Source organism: Martes martes (assembly GCF_963455335.1).
Source record: "Martes martes genome assembly, chromosome: 7".
Classification (NCBI taxonomy): Eukaryota; Metazoa; Chordata; class Mammalia; order Carnivora; family Mustelidae; genus Martes; species Martes martes.
In genome coordinates, this window is record NC_137894.1 from 26,440,095 (window position 1) to 26,458,722 (window position 18,628).

At 39.4% G+C, this 18,628-nt stretch overlaps 1 protein-coding gene across 1 annotated transcript in view; it reads right to left on the bottom strand.

Moving 5' to 3' along the window:
• The window catches only part of HERC2 (HECT and RLD domain containing E3 ubiquitin protein ligase 2), a 248,076-nt gene that overhangs the window by 82,874 nt on the left and 146,574 nt on the right, over positions 1–18,628 (bottom strand). The window contains exons 40-52 of the mRNA XM_080809534.1: positions 18,249–18,396; positions 17,974–18,170; positions 17,510–17,740; positions 16,261–16,399; positions 14,572–14,715; positions 11,723–11,865; positions 7,591–7,858; positions 7,318–7,454; positions 6,747–6,845; positions 4,958–5,126; positions 4,734–4,859; positions 3,014–3,122; positions 2,741–2,880 (exon numbers count right to left, since the gene is read on the bottom strand). Coding sequence (XP_080665660.1) covers positions 2,741–2,880; positions 3,014–3,122; positions 4,734–4,859; positions 4,958–5,126; positions 6,747–6,845; positions 7,318–7,454; positions 7,591–7,858; positions 11,723–11,865; positions 14,572–14,715; positions 16,261–16,399; positions 17,510–17,740; positions 17,974–18,170; positions 18,249–18,396 — 2,050 coding nt within the window. The remainder of the gene's footprint in view (positions 1–2,740; positions 2,881–3,013; positions 3,123–4,733; positions 4,860–4,957; positions 5,127–6,746; positions 6,846–7,317; positions 7,455–7,590; positions 7,859–11,722; positions 11,866–14,571; positions 14,716–16,260; positions 16,400–17,509; positions 17,741–17,973; positions 18,171–18,248; positions 18,397–18,628) is intronic.

An 18,628-nucleotide genomic window follows, 5' to 3' on the forward strand; every position in this document is an offset into this window, starting at 1 on the left:
GGATGCCCACCTTTTCTACTTCTATTCCACTTAGTCCTGGAAGAACTACCTAAAGCAGGAAAAAGTAATATAAGGCATCCAAATTGGAGAAGCAAAACCATCTTGGTTCATAGATAATGTGATCTTATATGTGGAAAACCCAAAGGAAACCACACACAAAAACCTGTAGGAGACAATAAATAAAACTCAGCCAAGCTGCTGGATATTAATTCAACATACAAAATGTGTTCAAAGTATAGTGTATATTTCCATACACTAGCAACAAACATTCCAAAAGGGAAATTAAGAATTCCATTTAATATGGCATAAAAAAGGGGCGCCTGGATGGCTCAGATGGTTAAGTGACTGCCTTCAGCTCAGTTCATGATCCCCAGGTCCTGGGACAGAGCCCAGCTTTGGGCTCCCTGCTCAGTGGGGAGCCTGCTTCTCCCACTCCCTGCTGCTCCCCTTGTTTGTGCTCTCTCTCCATCAAATAAATAAATAAATAAATAAAATCTTTACAATAAAAAGTATGGCATAAAAAATACTTAGAAATAAATTTAATCAAGAAGCCACAGGACTTGAATACTGAAAAAGCAAAAAACATTGCTGAATGAAAAATTGCTGAAGGGTCTAAGTAAATGGAAAACACATTCCTTGTGCATGGACTGGAAAAATTATTATCATTAAAATGACAATTTTGCCCAAATCAATACACAAATTCAGTGTAATTCCTATAAAACCACTGCTTACCAAAGTACAAAAATTGATTCCCACATTTATACTGAATTTCAAAGGATACCAAATAGTCAAATCAATCTTGTAAAACAAGAACACATTTGGAGGATTCACACTTCCCAATACCAAAACTTACTACAAAGCTAACATAATCACAATGTATGGTTTACTACTGAAATGAGGATAGGCAAATAGACAAATAGAACAGAACCGGGAGCCTAAAAATAAACTCTCACATCAAGGGTCAACTCATTTTCAAAAAGGGTGCCAAGACTTTGGTGAAAGGACAGTCTTTTCAATAAGTAGTGCTGGGAAACTGGATGCACACATGTAAAAGAATGAAATTGAACTCTTAACTATACCATGTACAAAAATTAACTCAAAATGGATCAAAACCTAAGTTCAAGAGCTAAAATTATAACCTCTTAGAAAGAAAAACAGGTGCTAAACTTTAGGACTTTTGATTTAGCAATGTACACCGAAAGCAAATACATCACCAAATGCACAGGCAACAAAAGAAACAATAGATTAAATGGACTTCATTAAAATTAAAAACTTATGCATCATTGAATCCCATCAAGAAAGTGAAAAAACAACCCAAAGAATGGGATGAGATATTTGCAAATCACCTGATAGGGTTCAATGTGCAGAATATTTAAAAATTCTTTTTTTCTTTCTTTCTTTTTTTTTTTTTTTTAAGATTTTATTCATTCCTTTGAGAGACAGTGCAAGTGAGAGAGCACAAGCCCAAGGAGCAGCAGACTCCCTACTGAGTGGGGGGCGGGGGGGTGGGGGGGACATGACACGTGACCTAAGCCAGCCGAAGGCAGCTAAGCAAGTGAGCCACGCAAGGCACCTCTTAAGGAATTTCTAAGACTCAACATCAAAAGTTTAAAAATGGGCAAAGCACTTTAAAAGACATATCCCCCAAAAAGATACACAAATGGCCAAAATGACATGAAAAGAGGTTCAATGTCATTTGTTATTAGGGAAACTGAAAAGAAAATCACAAGATAATACTCCTCACCCATTAGGAAGGCTGAAATTTTTAAAAAATGAAAAATAACAAAAGTTGGTGAGGACATGGAGAAATTGGAACCCTTATATACTGCTGGTGGGAGTGCTCACTTCAGCAGCACATATACTGCTAGTGGGAATATAAAGTGTTTTCCACTGTGGAAAACATTTTGGAGTTTCCTCAAAGAACTATCATATGACCCCATAATTTCACTCCCAATTTTAAAAATAAGAACTCAAACAGATCTGTACACCAGTGTTCACATTAACATTATTCATAATAGCTGAAAGGTAGAAACAATCCAAATGTCCATTAATAGATCAATAAACAATATGTGGTATATATGAAGTATTATTCAGCCATTAAAAAAAATGAAGTTCTGACACATGCTACCACCTGGAAAAAACCCTGGAAACATAATCCTAAGTAAAATAAGCCAGACACAAAAAGGAGAATTTTGTTTCCACCTATAATTGGTACCTGGTGTCATTAAATTCATGGAGAAAGGAAGCCGATTCCCAGGGACTGGGGGGCGGAAAGAATGGGGAATTATCACTTAATGGTACAGAGTTTCTGTTTGGAGTGGTGAAAAGTTTTGGAAATAGACAGTGGAGATGGTTGTGCAACATGCTCTGAATTGTACACTTCAGAGATTAAAATGGCAAATTTTATGTTGTACATATTCTGCCACAATAAAGATACACATCTATCCAATGCCACACCCCATGCAACAAAACATTAGTTTCTTGAGACCCTTTTAATGTTATTTATGGAAATACAAGCAAACCAACCCTGTTAATCTAGTTCCTGTAGTCCCTCATTGCTTGAAAAAAAAAGATAGCAAGTTTTCAAGTATGTGCACCTCTCTTCCTTCACTGCATATACTGTGCAGTTTTCACCATATAAAGATGAACTTTACAGAGCAAACTAAATAACATACGTGTACACAATAATGATTTCATTAATAATATTTTAATGAAAATGAGCATAACCATTAAATCATACCTGGTTCATTTATTCTGCCAAATGTATGCCTGGTGTTGTGTTTTCTGGTCTTGAAACATGTTTCACAAAAATCAAAGTCATCACAGTTTCTGCATTTGAATCTAGATCCATTGATAGGAAACATCTGACAGCCATCACACCTATTTTTAAAACAACCATTGGGTTGACAAGAAAAAGATAATGTCATTTATTAAATTAAGGCAATTTATTAAATTTAATTCCAAAGAAAACTATTCCTCCCAAACAAATCCAGCAATATGAAAATTAACTCACGTAACCCCAGGATGAACACTAGGTACCAACTCCATTTCTGACAATAGCCCAGTCCAGTGAGACTGCTGAGGAAAGTCGACAATGACATCTTTTCCATTTGCACTGAAAGCTAGGACACAACAGAAATTGCTGAAACACCTTGGTCGCCAATAAAAGCCTACTGTTAAAATTTAAACTATACCTAATCATGTGATAATTATACTGTAGCTATTTATGTTTTTCAAAGAATACTTCTCTTTGAGAGACACATACTAAGATACTTACGGATTAAGAAACACATGATGTATTTTGATTAGCTTCAAAATAATCAAGGGAGGGAATCATGGATGAAACAACTTTGGCCAGGGGTTGACAACTATTAAAGCCAGGTGATGGACACAAGGAGGTTCATTACGCTATATTCCCTACCTTTGTATATGTTTGAAATTTTCCACAATAAGTTTGTTTCTTTGATTTTAATTACATCAAGTCAAAAACTCCATTTAGTATCTTAAGAAATACAATTCACAATAATAATGTTTAGGGATCTCTTGTCCTTTGGTGAGAATACTTTGCTACTCAAACATTAGATTCTGAACCAAATTCTTATTTTTAAACTTTATCTGTGTTTTGACTTACAAAGCTTTTAAGAACTTCTTAAGTAAAGAAAAATGTTAAACTAAAGTAAAATGTTAAATAAACTATTTGTTCTTATGTAACCTGAGACATTCTAACACTCCCACACACTGGGGAAGCACCACCATCATAGCCACTTCTAATCTAAGCTCTTCAATAGTAAGAGAGTTTTGTATAAGGTTCAAAGAAAACAAAACAGATCTCTTTATGGCCTTAAAAGACTTTAAAGATAAAATAAAATCACATGAACTTTTAATTACTTCTCATGCCATTGTTAAAATGGACATAGGATACCTTTTAAAGTATACCATGTGTTTGATTTGAAATCTCAATAATATCATATTAAATATAAACTGAAAAGAATTTTATGTTTCCAGTTTTTAACTCACATCACTTGCATATTTCCATTTCTTAAATTTAGTCCTAGATTTTATTATAGCAGAGAGAGAGAGAGAAATAGTCCCCAACAGAGGGAGTTGGCCAGACACTCACATACAAGCCATTTGGCAGAATGACAGAACAAGTTTACAGAACACCAACATTAAACAAGGTTACCCTGTAACAGTGATAAAGCAAGACAAAAGCAAAACCACTCTTCAGTCAGTCTGATCAAGTTCAAATCTAATCCAAACCACAAACATGACCAGACACCCTCCCCAACCCCCCACTTCTTGCATCCTGGTTAGTATGAACTGCTTCTTTGCCAACCATTAACTCCATCCTAGCTCCATCTTTTTCCCGTTTTATAGATTAATATTTATTAAGACACCCATTCTTAGAATTATCCCACTCCTTTGAACCCTTCCCAAAATATCCAACACAAACCCCATTCATTATCCTTTGTTATACCCACTTATGTAGACACCCCATTTTCCAGGGCATGCACCCTCCTCAGTGGTAATGAGTTAATAAACCTGACTCTGTTCAACTACAGGTGTGTTCCTGGTCTAGAGAGCACTGACAAGCAGAAAAAAAAGATGCTATTCATATATCATAGACTTTCTTCATACTTGTTTTTCTTGCTCTTGAATGAAAAAAAAAAGACTTTATTACATTAGCTGATGAAAAACTAACATCTGGAATTTTGCTGTCTGGATTATATTACCTTTCACAACCCCCACACTTTGATGAGTCACAGATCCCCACTTGTATTTTGGTGTGGTGACTGAGGCTTTGACACGAACTTTATCACCAATCTTTATGTGAGAAGGAGAACTTGGTGGAGGATAGCCTAGAGATTACAATAATAAGTGGACCATAGTTAGTATGACTGAGAACTCTGTCTTTACTTAAGAAAAAGCAAAAGAACTTACTTAAGAATGTGCTCACCTATAAGTTCCACGTGAATATACCTAACCCAGTAGGTGCCTCCTTTCTGCTGCCAATCACACTGCACATTGAGGTCATGTAGTCCATCTCTATCCAATTTGATAACTTTGCCCACATCTCCTTCACACACTTCTTCATATGTTCGACAGCATCTAACCATCATTCCCACCTAAGATTAAAATTAAAATAAAAATCCAATCCAGTGTATAGATGAAATGAACAACTCTAAGTAGCACTATCCTAAGAAAGGATTTCCTGTAGCACCCAGACTAAATACTAATACTAAATGGTACCAGGGCTCTTTAGAAAACTGGCTGGCTCAACGTCTGGGGCAAGAAACACATAAGATGCACATGGATTAACTTATGCCATAAAGCAAGGGAGCTCTCAAAGATAAAAGTGTTCACTCAAAAGAACAACCTGATCACTAGGAATAATGGCTGAAACACATCAAATACATATCAGCCAATAAATTCATCTCAATGATAACAAGCAAAGTTTCTTGGTCACCTTTGTAAGGTCCATGGCACCAATTCACCATTCTGAAAGTTGATAAAGCAAAACAAATAAAAATAAAACAAGCACTTATTCTGCCTTTCCTATATAAACTGTATTATAAAGAGTAACTAGAGTTGATTTAAAGAGTTCTTCCAAGAATAAACCCCAGCTAATAAATTTGGAAGGTATGACAAAGTTAGAAAACCACTACTGTGCAGGCCCTCGTGATGACACGAATGACTATCAAAGAACCAAAATGAACAATAGAAACTCTTTTTAACAGATGGAAATAGACTAACATGACCTAACCAACAACACTGCATGCTGGTCCATATGATGCATTCGTGCCTAAGATAATGCCTGAGTCCAACAGCTTCCCCTAACCCCACCAAACCTTATCCTGACTTTACAAGAAACGCAGAGGAAGGAGGAAGATGTGATCCAACCAAGTTTAGCCACAAATAAGTGACATGAAAAAGAGAAAAAAAAAAAAAAAAAGGAGAGGAAAACTGTTCAGGTTAAAAGACACTTCAGAAAGACATCACCCAAATTTAAGGTGTATGACTTTGTTTGTATCCAAATTCACAAACATTACTGTCTTAAAAAGCAATTTCTGAGAAAACAGGAAATCTGAGCAAGCACTGGATATAAGATGGTATTACAGAATTACTGTTTCTTTTGTTACCTAATGTTAGGTAATAGTAATGTTGTTATGTTAAAAATAAATCCTTTATCAGGGTGCCTGGCTGGCATACCCCGTAAAGCATGTGACTCTTGATCTTGGAGTTCAAGCCCCATACTGGGCATACAACTTACTTTATTAAAACAATAAATACAAATCCTTTATCTATTAGGAATACATTCTGACATATTTACAGATGAAATGAGATGATTTCTGGGATTTTCTCTGAAGTATACTAACCAGAGAAGAATTAAAACAAGAAAAGAAAGCATTTAAGATGTATGAAGGACTACATAAAGCCTAACAAGATTTTAAAAATTACTTGGCAGTAAGAATGATGTAAGAAAAACAAGCAAAAATAGATTTTTAGAAGTATCCAAAATGGGGATAATTGAGAAGCACATGTCTCTGTGCCACATTATTATGGACAAACCACCTTTTGCTCTCTAGCTCTGGTACCCCTTGCCCATCTTCCGTTCCTTTGTCCTCTTTGGTCCAGTGACAGTGGCCTCCCTGCTGTGCCCTCCGCCACCAGGCTTCTGACTTTCTAAGATGCTCAAACACTGCTGACTAGAAACCTGAGCAAAGCTCCAGGCTTTATTTACTCACCTGAATATTCTCTCTCACATACACAGCATAATCATCATTACTCAAGAAATCAGCTCGTTTTTTGTATGTCTGGCTCTCTGTTACAACAGCACCAGTAGACTACAAAAGATAAATATATTTTTTAAAAACTGTGAGCCAGATAAACCTACTTAAAAAGAAGTATGTGAAATCTTAAATATTAAAAAATAAAGTCTGAAATATTATGCTGTATTTTCACTATAAAATTTTCCATTTTAAAAATATTTTAAAATACAGTAAACAGAATGAATATGAAAAGATAAAAGACAGAAAATTTCGGAGACATTTCTAAATTAATCCCATGAAATGATTTACTTAAATCAGAAGTCACTGTGTCATATAAAACATGTCTACCCAATATCATTAGGTGTTGGAACAAGAGTCTGCTTTAAAGCTAAAGTAATTTAAGGCACAGAAAACCCAGTCAGCACTTAGCAGCTTCATTATGTGCATGGCCAAACCACAGAGAGGCCCCATGGGACAGTACACAGGAAACCCAGAGCACAGGTAAGGTTGACACAAGAGGTGGGGCAACCACATAGGAGGCACTGACCACAGCGTAGGCCGAGTCGTCCACATCCTCCACCACCTCCTCATCTGAACACTCTTCAGACCCTGTGTCTACATCTGAGAGATCTGTGACCTGCACATCAGCATGGTCCAGCAGCCACCCAACCAAGGCCTCCACACCTACAAGCAAGCACAGACAGCACACCCACAGTGAGGATCCACAGCACCAGCCTGCCTGCAGGCTGCCGCTGTTAACATTTCAAGGTAAACCTACAAACAAATATGTGTGAAGCACCCACAAAAGAAAACAAGATACCTGGCAAGCCAGCAGCATTCCCAGAGGCACCGGTGAGTGACTTCAGTGCAAACTCTATGTTCCTTCTAGGAAATCCCATTTCCATAAGCTGAACCACAATAGGCAGAGCAGGGGCAGGTGACTGTTTGCGCTTCTTTGCTCTGACAGGGCGGACATGCTGCACAGGGACAGGCGTTGTGGCCTCACTGGAGCTACAGTCTTCAAACACTGGGCTTGACGGGTGAGTAGACTCCACAGCCAAACACTGACATACAGCCAGAGCTGCAGCCTGGACAAATGAGAGTGGAGCTGGGAGGTTTATAAAAGTCAAAAGACTGGGGTGCCTGGCTGGGTCAATTGGTAGAGCATGCAGCTCTGGATCGTGGGGTTGTGAGTTCAAGCCCCACCTTGGGTATAGAGCCTACTTTAAGAAAATAAATAAAAAGTATTTTTTAAGAAAAGTCAAGATACTCAAGCAGTCTGAGAAAATGGAAATTACAAGCTTCTGCTATGAAATGCAGTACAGAAGTATAGGAAACTCAGACTTACATGTGTTATTTTTAAATGAATGGATCAAACTGTTAACAAACAACAAAGACAACTTTCATAGTCTAATGCAACGGAAAGACGTGATGGTCAAATAACTCCTGCTTCAGCATACAGTGTCCAGTAAATTAGCCAATTATCAATGCCCATTAAAGAAAACTTCACAGCCACTCTGTTAGGAAACAAGGTGAGCAAGTTAAATGCAGAGTGAGTGGGGCTGGATGGGAAGGAAGGAGTCCCTTCCATGCCCATGACCAGGCAGTGTCCACAGTCTCTTGCTCTTTTCCTCTTTTCCTATGTAAGATAAGCCAGAGATGACATGGGATTCTCTCATGAACCATCAAGTCAACTCTCAATGATTCACAGGTAAAAGAACCACTCTGAGAGTTAAACATGGTATAAAAAATAAGGTAAATAAAAAATACTGGGAAACAAATTACAATCAATCAATGAACATATGCATTGCTGGGGTCTATAGTTGGGACTCCCTATCTCCAGTACACATAACCCTTTCCCTGAACTACCTGAAACTCGCTGCTCCTCATCTCTGGTTACTTTCATAGGGCCTAAGATTTGCTTTTTTTTTTTTTAAACTGAGCATGTGAGGAAGAAATTAAGAAGAAATCGAGGATTCCCTTAAGCCTTTCAGTGCTTAGCAAGTGTCAAAAACCAAAGGTTTGCTGTGAAGTGTGAATAATTCAGAAGTGACAGGCTTCATCCTAAAAGCTTACAGTTCTGAACCAGACTGAGTTAGTTCTGGTAAGACTCAGGGTACACTGGACTAAGTCTCTACAAATAATAACTATGAACCCTGAACAAAATATTTTCAAAAACTGTCGGAAGGTCCTGGGGAGCAGCCTAAGTAATCAAAACTGGAAAAGGTACAACCCTTGACCACAAGGGAAACCAGCACACAAGCTGACAGGGCAGTGTGTATTGGACTACAGAGGCTGGAATTCAGTCCTGCCAGAGCAATTAGCAGTGAGGGAGAAATCATAAAATGTGCATACAAACGACCCAAAGCACTGACTGATTCCAAAACTAAGCATCTGTGAGACCCTGAAGAACCTAGCATAAAGGAAATGCTGGAAGACTAGAGGGATTCTAGAGCTAAATATATATACAGTAATATATATTAATATACATACAGTAAAAAAAAAATAGAGTGAAAAGATAAGAACTGTCAGGAAAGCTTTATAGAATTCTAAAATAAGGATCCAAATGGAAATGTAAGATCTGAAAATGCAAAATAAATAATTTTTTAGATGGCTTGCAGCAGATTTAGACCCAATGAAGCAGAACAACCTGACCCTGAAAACAGATACATTTATAATTAGCCAAGCTGATTAACCAAAAGAAAGACCTACGAACAAAGAGAATCACATTAATAATCTTTCTTACCAAAGAACAAAATGAGAACAGAACAGAAAAAATGGTTAACAAGTTTCCAAATCTGGTGGGGGGGGGGGCGATATCAAGCCAAAGATGCAGATAACTTAATAAATGTACCCCAAGAGGATGGGACAAAAAATACATAACACATCGTAGTCAAATTACAGAAAATAAAACAAAACAAAACAAAATAAAAAACAAACAAAAAGATCATGAAATATTAAATGCAGCCAAAGTGGGGTTAAAAGGCATTTCATACAGAACATAAGAATGACGGTTGGGGGCACCTGGGTGCCTCAGTTAAGGGTGTGCCTTCAACTCAGGTTTTGATCTCAGGGTCCTGGGATGGAGCTGGGCATCTGGCTCCCTGTTCAGCAGGGAGTCTACTTCTCCCCCCCCCACCACCCTTTCCTTCTACTTGTGCTTGCTCTCTCTCTCTCTGTCTCAAATAAATAAAATCTTTAAAAATTATCATAATAATTAAAAAAAAGAATGACAGTCGAATTTCCATCAGAATCAATGGAGACAAAACAATGAAAGATCTCTCTTTACGGGGCACCTGGGTGGCTCAGTTAATTAAACGACTGCCTTCAGTTCAAGTCATGATCTCAGCCTTCTGCGATTGAGCCCCATATTGGGCTCCCTACTCAGTGGGAAGTCTGCTTCTCCCTCAACTTGTGCTGCTCTCTTGCTCATGCTTTCTCTCTCTCAAATAAATGAATACAATCTTTAAAAAAAAAAAATCTCTCTTTGCTACAACAGTCCTTCTCAATTCTTAAAGGATAACTCCGCACTTTCTTCTACATCTTTCCTCTTAACACTGGGCACCTCCCAACACGATTGTTGCATTCTGCCCAATTCACTCTTCAATTGCTCTGTGTCCTCTTTTCATCTTTATAGGTGACTAGAAACGCTGCCATACTGAGGCCACTTTAACCTGAACTCTCATCTTAGTGGTTTTCAGACCTAACAAGCAGTTGGCATTCGGGCCATTTCAAAGAAGTCACTGCTCCTTACCCTCATGCCCAACATTTCTTGCCTTCTCCCTTCGTATTCCACCTTCCTCATACCTGACGGCTGTCAGCTGTTGCATCAGACTGACCCAGCAGCTTCCTCACTCCCTCAACTCCCTGCAGTCTTGGTCTCTAAAGATTTCTATTAGGATATGTTCCACCTGCCAAACTGAGCACTCAAGGTTTTGTTTTTGTCTTTGATATTTTATCCAGAGTTTTTTACATATTACATAGAAAGAAGGATTTTCTTTTTTTTTTTTAAGATTTTATTTATTTATTTGAGAGAGAGCATAATCAGAGGGAGAAGCAAAGGAGAGAGAGAGAAGCAGATCCCCCGCTCAGCAGGGAGCCTGACAAAGGCTTGATCCAGGACCCCGAGATCATGATCTGACCCAAAGTCAGACGCTTAACTGACTAAGCTACCCAGGTGCCCCAAAAGAAGGATTTTTAGAAACATCTAATTCTGCTGCAGGCCATGAAAATCCACATCACTCTTAGACCTGGTCACATTCATACTTCTATGGGAACCTGCCCATAATCCCAGTCCCAAGTTACACCTTGCAGCACATGTGCTCTGCAACAGGGCAAAGACTGCAAGCCTGGCAGCAACAGGGCATGGCCAAGAAAGCCTTTGAAGTGAGTGGAACGAACATGTCAGTGCAACATTCCTAGGTCTAATGGGGCTCCTTCAGTAACAGTGTTTCCTAGAAAAAGATCACACCATAAATATTTGAGCATCTGACCCATGTTGAGTCTCATTAACTTTTTCAAATAATTCACACATATTCAAAATAAGGTTAAACTTTGGCATGCCTGGATGACTCGGTTCGTAAACCATCCAACTCTTGATTTCAGCTCAGTTATGAGCTCGGGGTTGTGAAATCGAACCCTGCATCAGACTCCACACTCAGTGCAGAGTCTGTTGTCCCTCTCCCTCCCCTGATGTGCTCTTGCTCTCTCTCAAATAGATAAATAAAATCTTTAAAAAAAACAAATAATAAGGTTAAACTTCAACTCACCCATCCTCTAACTAGTATTATAATGCTCTATGACAAACATGGTTAAAGCCTAAATAGTCACAAGAATTATTCTGACATATCATTTAAAATTCAGAATATATCCTTAAGAAAACACATTATCTAGAAAAACTATTATTTCCAATTTAATGTGCCAAATTAAAACTGTGAAGGCTGTTACTGTACCTCTAGCTCCTGTTTATCAAATATGGCCTTCACTGGAGATGGCTGGGTGGCCGAGGCCAGTAACTGCTGCAAGAGGATCATTGGAGGCTGTGGCCCTTCAGGGGACATGTCCCCAAGGTCAGGGGATGCAGCTCCTCCATCATCTGAATTTAAAGAACAAAATATGAGTACATTACATTTTCAACTCCTAACATCTCTTTATTATTAAAGATAATGCATTAAACATGTTAAACCAAATATGATCTCTACCTCTTCAAGCACGGGACCATCAAAATCTTCAAGGCTCAGATATCAAAAACTAGTTTCTAAAGAATTTTCCACTCCCGGCTTTTTGGCACCTATTCTTTGTTAGTTCAAGGGTCTATTTAGAGGGGGAAAAAAAAGGCTATCTCCCAGATTTTTGCCTTTGGTCCAATTCTTATACCTTCTCCTTCTAGGTGTACACTCATTGCTTCAGAAACGCCCCTCCTTCCAGAGACACTCCCAAGTTCGTATTTTTAGCCCTCGCTTTTCCTGCTAACCCTGTTCACACCATAAACTGACACTAATTCTAAATATGTTACGTGGTCAGGGTAACATTTTTTTGTCTGTTTTAATCTGAGTAGCTTTGGGTCAAGAATTTAGCACTTCCTATTTGCCCCAGACCCACTGAGTCCCACTGCCTCGAGCCCACTCACCATTTGAGTTTGCTGGCAGGTTGGTGACAACTTCAACTAATCCTCTAGATAAGAAGTTAGAAAATCTTTCTCTTAAAGGGACAGAGAGTAAACAGTTCAAGCTTACTGGCCACATGTCTATCACAGCTACTCAACTCTGCCACTACAGAATGAAAGCCAGCTAAGATGACATGTAAACAAATGCATGGCTGTGTTCCCACAAACTTTATAAAAACAGGTGGCCACAGTAATTTGTCAAGCCCTGCTCTACCTGTCTGTCCCAACTCTGTCCCAAGCATGGGATAGTAACCCTGATTCAGTGCCTCCAGAGCTACTCATCAGGGTGACAGAGAACAGCCAAACCAATTTCCTGGGCTCTAGTTTCCTGATCTTCTACAATTGTGGATTATTGTTAAGGTCCCTACTGTCAAATACAGAATAAATCCGCACTTTGATTTACCTGATACTCAGCACATTAAAATTAAATTCACAATACCCTCTTAAGATTAAGAAATAAAACACCCCAAACTCTACTGACTCCCTAATTTTTGTCAAAGGCACTCCCCTCTGCCCTCCCTGTAACTCAAGTTTAAAACACCAGCCATCTTTGACTTTTCACTGGTTTCCCATGTGGTTATCATCGAAAAGACTACATTATCACAGCATCTACTGGAACCTTTCCATTTTTCATGCCTTCCCCCAGAAGACACATTATCACTATACACAAAAGCAATTCTCTCGTCTCCATGGCCTTCCTTTTTCAAATACTCCTATACCCCACTAGTAGATTTATCATCCTGAATATCAGTCCTTACCATGTGGGTCCTCACTGCAGGAGGACCCTAAGTCAGCATTAAGTTTCACTTTGGTATTCAAGGCATTCTATCACAAGAATTCAGCTGACTTCTCCAGCTTTTGGCCCACGCTCATCAATAAACCCCGAGCTTCTTGCAAAAAGCAAAGCACTTTAACACTCACCCATATACTCACTGCTATGTCTGTGCCCCTACTGTCTCCTCCACAAGGAAGGACCTTCACCATCAGAAGCTGCCCTCCCCAGCCCTCAGGCATCAATGTCCCTAAGACACTGGAACTGCAATTACACATTTCACAGTGCACTGGCATCATACCCTTCACAGAGCCATCTGCATTCATTTTCTCTTTTCACTCTGACCCCAGAGAGTCTGGGATCACAAATAAAGACTATCTTGCTCCCCATAATACTTTAGCACATGTCTTTTAATAGTAGATGATCAAAAAAATATTTCATAACTTTGGGGTATTTTTTAATTCAAAGTGATATAAGGTTATTCTAGAAAACTGAAGTAATACAGGAAAGTACAAAACAAATAAAGTCAGCTAAATTCTACTGTCACTGTTTAGTAAGCAGATGAATCTATGGCATATCTACAAAGAGATATACATAGCAATGTCCTTTCTTATTTATCATTGTCACGTTTCCATGGCAATGAACATATGTATGCATCATCATTGTGAATGATGCCGTGGTATTCCACCGTGTGGATACACCACCCAATAATGCACGTTTAGGTGTCTCCAGTTTTCAACCTAAAAACAATACCAACAATGAAGCCATAATGAGCATCTGTAAACACATACTTTCATGCCTTTTCATGTCATAAATTCCCATAAGATGACTCACGGGTCCAGCTGAGAGATACAGATACAGCTATTAGGTCTGTGTATGTGTGTGTATGCATTTTAAAGGGTAACATTTCCTCAAATGCCCATTAGATGATTGTACCCACTTAAATTCCCACTAGCAATGTGTTAAAGCTATACTATTTCATATGTGTATAAACCCCCTGAGGGCCTTATTAAAATGCAAACTCTGATTTCTTAGGTCTGGGGTGCAGCCTAAGAGTCTGTGAGTCTAAGATGGTCTTATGTGCCATCAATGCTGCTGGTCCCTGAGCCACACTTTAAATAAGAAAACAGGAGAACACTGTTTTCCTCCCTTCCCACTAGATCCCCTCAATCTTTTGTCTTATAAGACAATGACACTGTCATTTGCGCTTCGTCAATTATTGGCCAGGCTGCACATCTCTCTCATATATTTAGAAGCCATCTCTGTTTCCCCTTTTATGGACTATTTATTCACGTTTTTCACCTGTTTTCTATGGGAGTATGCACCTTCCTTACAGATCTATAAGAGCTTCCTTTAAAAGATACCTGAATGAGCAGCTGTGACCTCCTGAACAGCTGGCTGAGACAAGATCTGCCTGAGCTGGTCCTGGTGGGAAAGCAGTGCACGGCCCGCCTTCAAGATGTACAGTTTTAACTGCTGGCCCCTCAGCAGATCCAGGTCTACTTGTCCTGTGGGAGAAAAGGACTCAACAGGAATGTCACACCTTGCTTGGGCTCTTCTCACCAGCTGTATGGCCTTGGGGAAGGTGTTCCGCTCCTTCCACCATGATACCATGGCTGCAAAGTGGCATAAATAATGCCCTGCCCTGTGGGCATTAGCCTGCCATGCCAAATACTGTTAATAATGAAAGACTTATCTTTCCCTGTGTTATGACTAGTGCTTCTGGATAAGCATCCTCTACCTCCCCCAGGTCTTCCCTTTTCTTGCTCCCCATGCAGCTACTTGGATGGGTTGGGGTGAGAATTAAATGGTTTAACACAGTTAGATCCATGTTAGTTATTATTAGTATAATCAACTGTTCCCCCACATTGCTGAAATTTCAACCAGATACCTATGTCACAAACAAAATAGTTTCCCTTTTTCTTGCCAAGACTTCTCCAAGACGGTTTTGTCGGATACTCACAACATACAGTTCTCTAACTCAACAAGAACACGGCACTCCCTGGAGTCTTCTCTAAACAAATGACTGCAGTGGTGCCTGAGAGCAGACTGAGGAGGAAACTAAGATAGCTGTCATAAAGAGGCAGGCGCACCATAAGAACAGCTGGACTACAGTGCTGGTAACAGTGTTTCAAGGCAGGACAGGTTGGAAGCCATGGAAGGCAGCAGAGCAATGTGGGATGGAAGAGGATGGAAGAGCAGAGGTGCCTTTCAGGCATCAAGTCTGATTGCCTGCAGGCAGGTTGTTCATTCACTGTGATGGGAAATGGGGACCAAAGGACAAGGTTAGTGGAATTCTGAACATGCTGTGGTGTACATGCACATGGCCCTTCAGCCAGAGATGTGAGCTGGATATCCAGAGTTAAAGGTGGTCACCATCATAAATGCTGCAGCAGCAACCAAAATAGGAAGAAATGGGTGGGAAAACTCAATAAAAGTGGGCACAATGAGCCAGAATTTATGGAGAAAACCGTAAGAATTTCCAATGTGCAAAGAATAGTCAAGGAGAAGAACTCTTAAAGGTCATGCAAGGAGCAGTGTAAGGAAAATTAAGAGAGCACTATTCCAGACCAAAGGAAAGAAGGCTTTAAGCACAGGTGACCTTGGTCTTAGCCCAACATCCAGATATATGAAGCAAGGCGGGTCCAACATGCAGGTGTTACTGGGCCTGGGGGTGATAAGGCCAAGAACAAAGCTCCAAAAGGGCAATTGAGCCAAAGGGCCATGGCTGGGGGTGATTAACAAGGAGGGAGAGAGAACACAGATTCCTCTTCAAAAACCTTGTTCAGAATAAATGCTGGCACTGGAAAATAGGCTTGGAGGGAAGCCTGGGACTCTTGAGGGGCCACTCCCACTGTTCTGTCATTCTTTACATTACACACTCTAACCACCACATTCAAGGTTTCACGCCCACTGTAACTTTACAAATGGTCAATCCACTGGAACCCAAAGACTCTGGCAGTGGCAGGAACTTGCTCTGACAAAATGCCAAACATTGTCCTAGCAATGCCAGTAAAGACTAGCTATTCCATCAAGAAGCACCATGTACTGACCTGCAAAACCCTGTTTAGGTGATTTCTTCACTTTATGCTTTTCCAATTTGCTTCCAGCGAGGTTTACTAATTGAGCCCAGACAGACAGCATCGGCTCTGTGAAGGGTAGGTTGGTGACACTGAATGCCACAGCAGGGAGCTAAAGCAAGAACACAGAAATCTTCAAAGTCTGTCCAATGAAATGAGCGAATGAAATGTTCTGAAAATTATCATAACCATGAATCTTAATTCTGAAATTATCACACATATGCATAAGTCTTCTTATATCTGAGAATAATCATTTTAAAAAGATGACATTAAAGGCAAAATAGAGATTTGTATGTATAGTAAACATAACTTAAATTGATTTTTTCTTTAACAACTTGTCAACAATAATTATGTCAGGGTAACCCTTATTATATTCTTAGGCATTTTCTACACATTTCAAATTTTCTACAATATGCATATCTTCATTTCTGTAATAATCAGAAACAGTATATTACAGGCAGATAGTCTGACTACACTTAGATCACACTGAATATAAATCACTCACTTTCCCTATAGAACCCTAACTCACAGATTTAAGATGACAGTAGTTGCTACATAAGTTATGTCACTCAACACTAATAATTAATAAGCATTTTCTACATGAAGAAAGGTCATTTTTTAAGGAATCATCTTTAGGTTTTTTTAAAAAAAGTTGAGTTGTTCGACAAAAATTAACTTCAAAATTTGCATTTTAAGATAATCAAAACTAACATAGTTACAAGTATCTTCTACGTTGCTAATGTCCTTTTATGTCTTTTGCGGCTAAAATAAGACATGAACTACTAATCCATGTAACAGCATGAGACAGGCCCTATTTATCACAGTGGCACAAAGCAAACAAGAGTAGACAGATGGCTTTCCTCGGGTTGCATAACTTCCTAGATGGCAGACACAAACTATGAAAATCAAGTTTATTCTAGCTCTAATGTTAGAACCCAGTTCTAGTTTAAAATTCCTCTGCCTTGGGTGCCTGGGTGGCTCAGCTGGTTGGGCAACTGCCTTCGGCTCAGGTCATGATCCTGGAGTCCTGGGATTGAGCCCTGCATCGGGCTCCCTGCTCAGCAGGGAGTCTGCTTCTCCCCCTGACCCTTCCCCTTCTCATGTTCTCTTCTCTCTCTCTCATTCTCTTTCTCTCAAATAAATAAATAAAATCTTAAAAACAAAAACAAAAACAAAAACTCTTCTGCCTTATTACCAAGTAACTGAACACAAGTTCACCTACTGGTTTCAGCTGATTCAATGGGCAAACGCGACACATCCGCATGTCTGAGAACTGTACAGTGATTCTGCCCTTCGGAGTGATGCGAGTCACGGTGCCTTCTCCAAACTCATCGTGCATGACTTGTCCCCCCAGGCGCAGGCGACCATCAATGCCTCCAATCACAGCCAGGACTGCCATGAGGCCCCCCACCTCAGGGTTTTCAGAGTCAGGAAAGTAGTCCTCTAACAGGGCCTAATACAGACAAATAGCCAGCTTGAAGAAGAGAGCCCAGAATGCTGCCTATTTCTTACACATTTACAGCTAAGCCAAGTTCATTTTTATATTAGTTTCTTCAATAGTTATTTCCAGTAAAATATATTTTAAAATATCTTTAAATAAAATACTTGTCACTTAAAAAGATAATTTAAAGTTTAAATCAACATTTTACAGAAAGAAATGATCAGATCTGAAAACATGGCACCCACCCCCTCTGATGGCTTTCCTGTACAGCTGTGGGTGACAGAGTGGAGCTGTGAGTTGATGTACTTGTTTATGAGTCCATTCCACTGACCCAGGGAGTGCAGCGTGCGGAGCAGCGCCACCACCTCTTCTGCCAGGGTGCTGCTATGGGTGGCAGTCAGAGAGGCCTGTGGCCTTGCCCTCCGCCGCCTCAGAGTAGATTCTGAAACAGACAGATGAGAAAGGAGCTACATGGTGCCCTGCTCACTTAACCAGGACACAAATAAGGAAAGCTGCCCACCTCTGAGGAATGGGATATCTGAAGAACAGGTGGTAAGCAAGCTGCCCAGGAAACCAAATAGCTTTTCCACAAGGCATTTCATATCCCTTGCCCTTTCAGTCTTGTCCCATGATGGAAGCACCGCTTGCAGTAAATGCACAGCTAAGATCTGGTAAAAAGACAATTTAAAATGGCAAACATTAAAGAAAACCACTATCTGTGATTTTAGATTAAGAAATAAGATTTTTACTTACTTTTTTTTGTTCCTATAATGCAATTAATTATGTGAAAATTCAGATATTCATTATTTTCCAAGCAGGTAATTAAGTTGATTAAAGATATAGATTACCAGGGGTTTTTTTAAAAGGTACATTACAGATGCAGATATCTATTTAATTAAA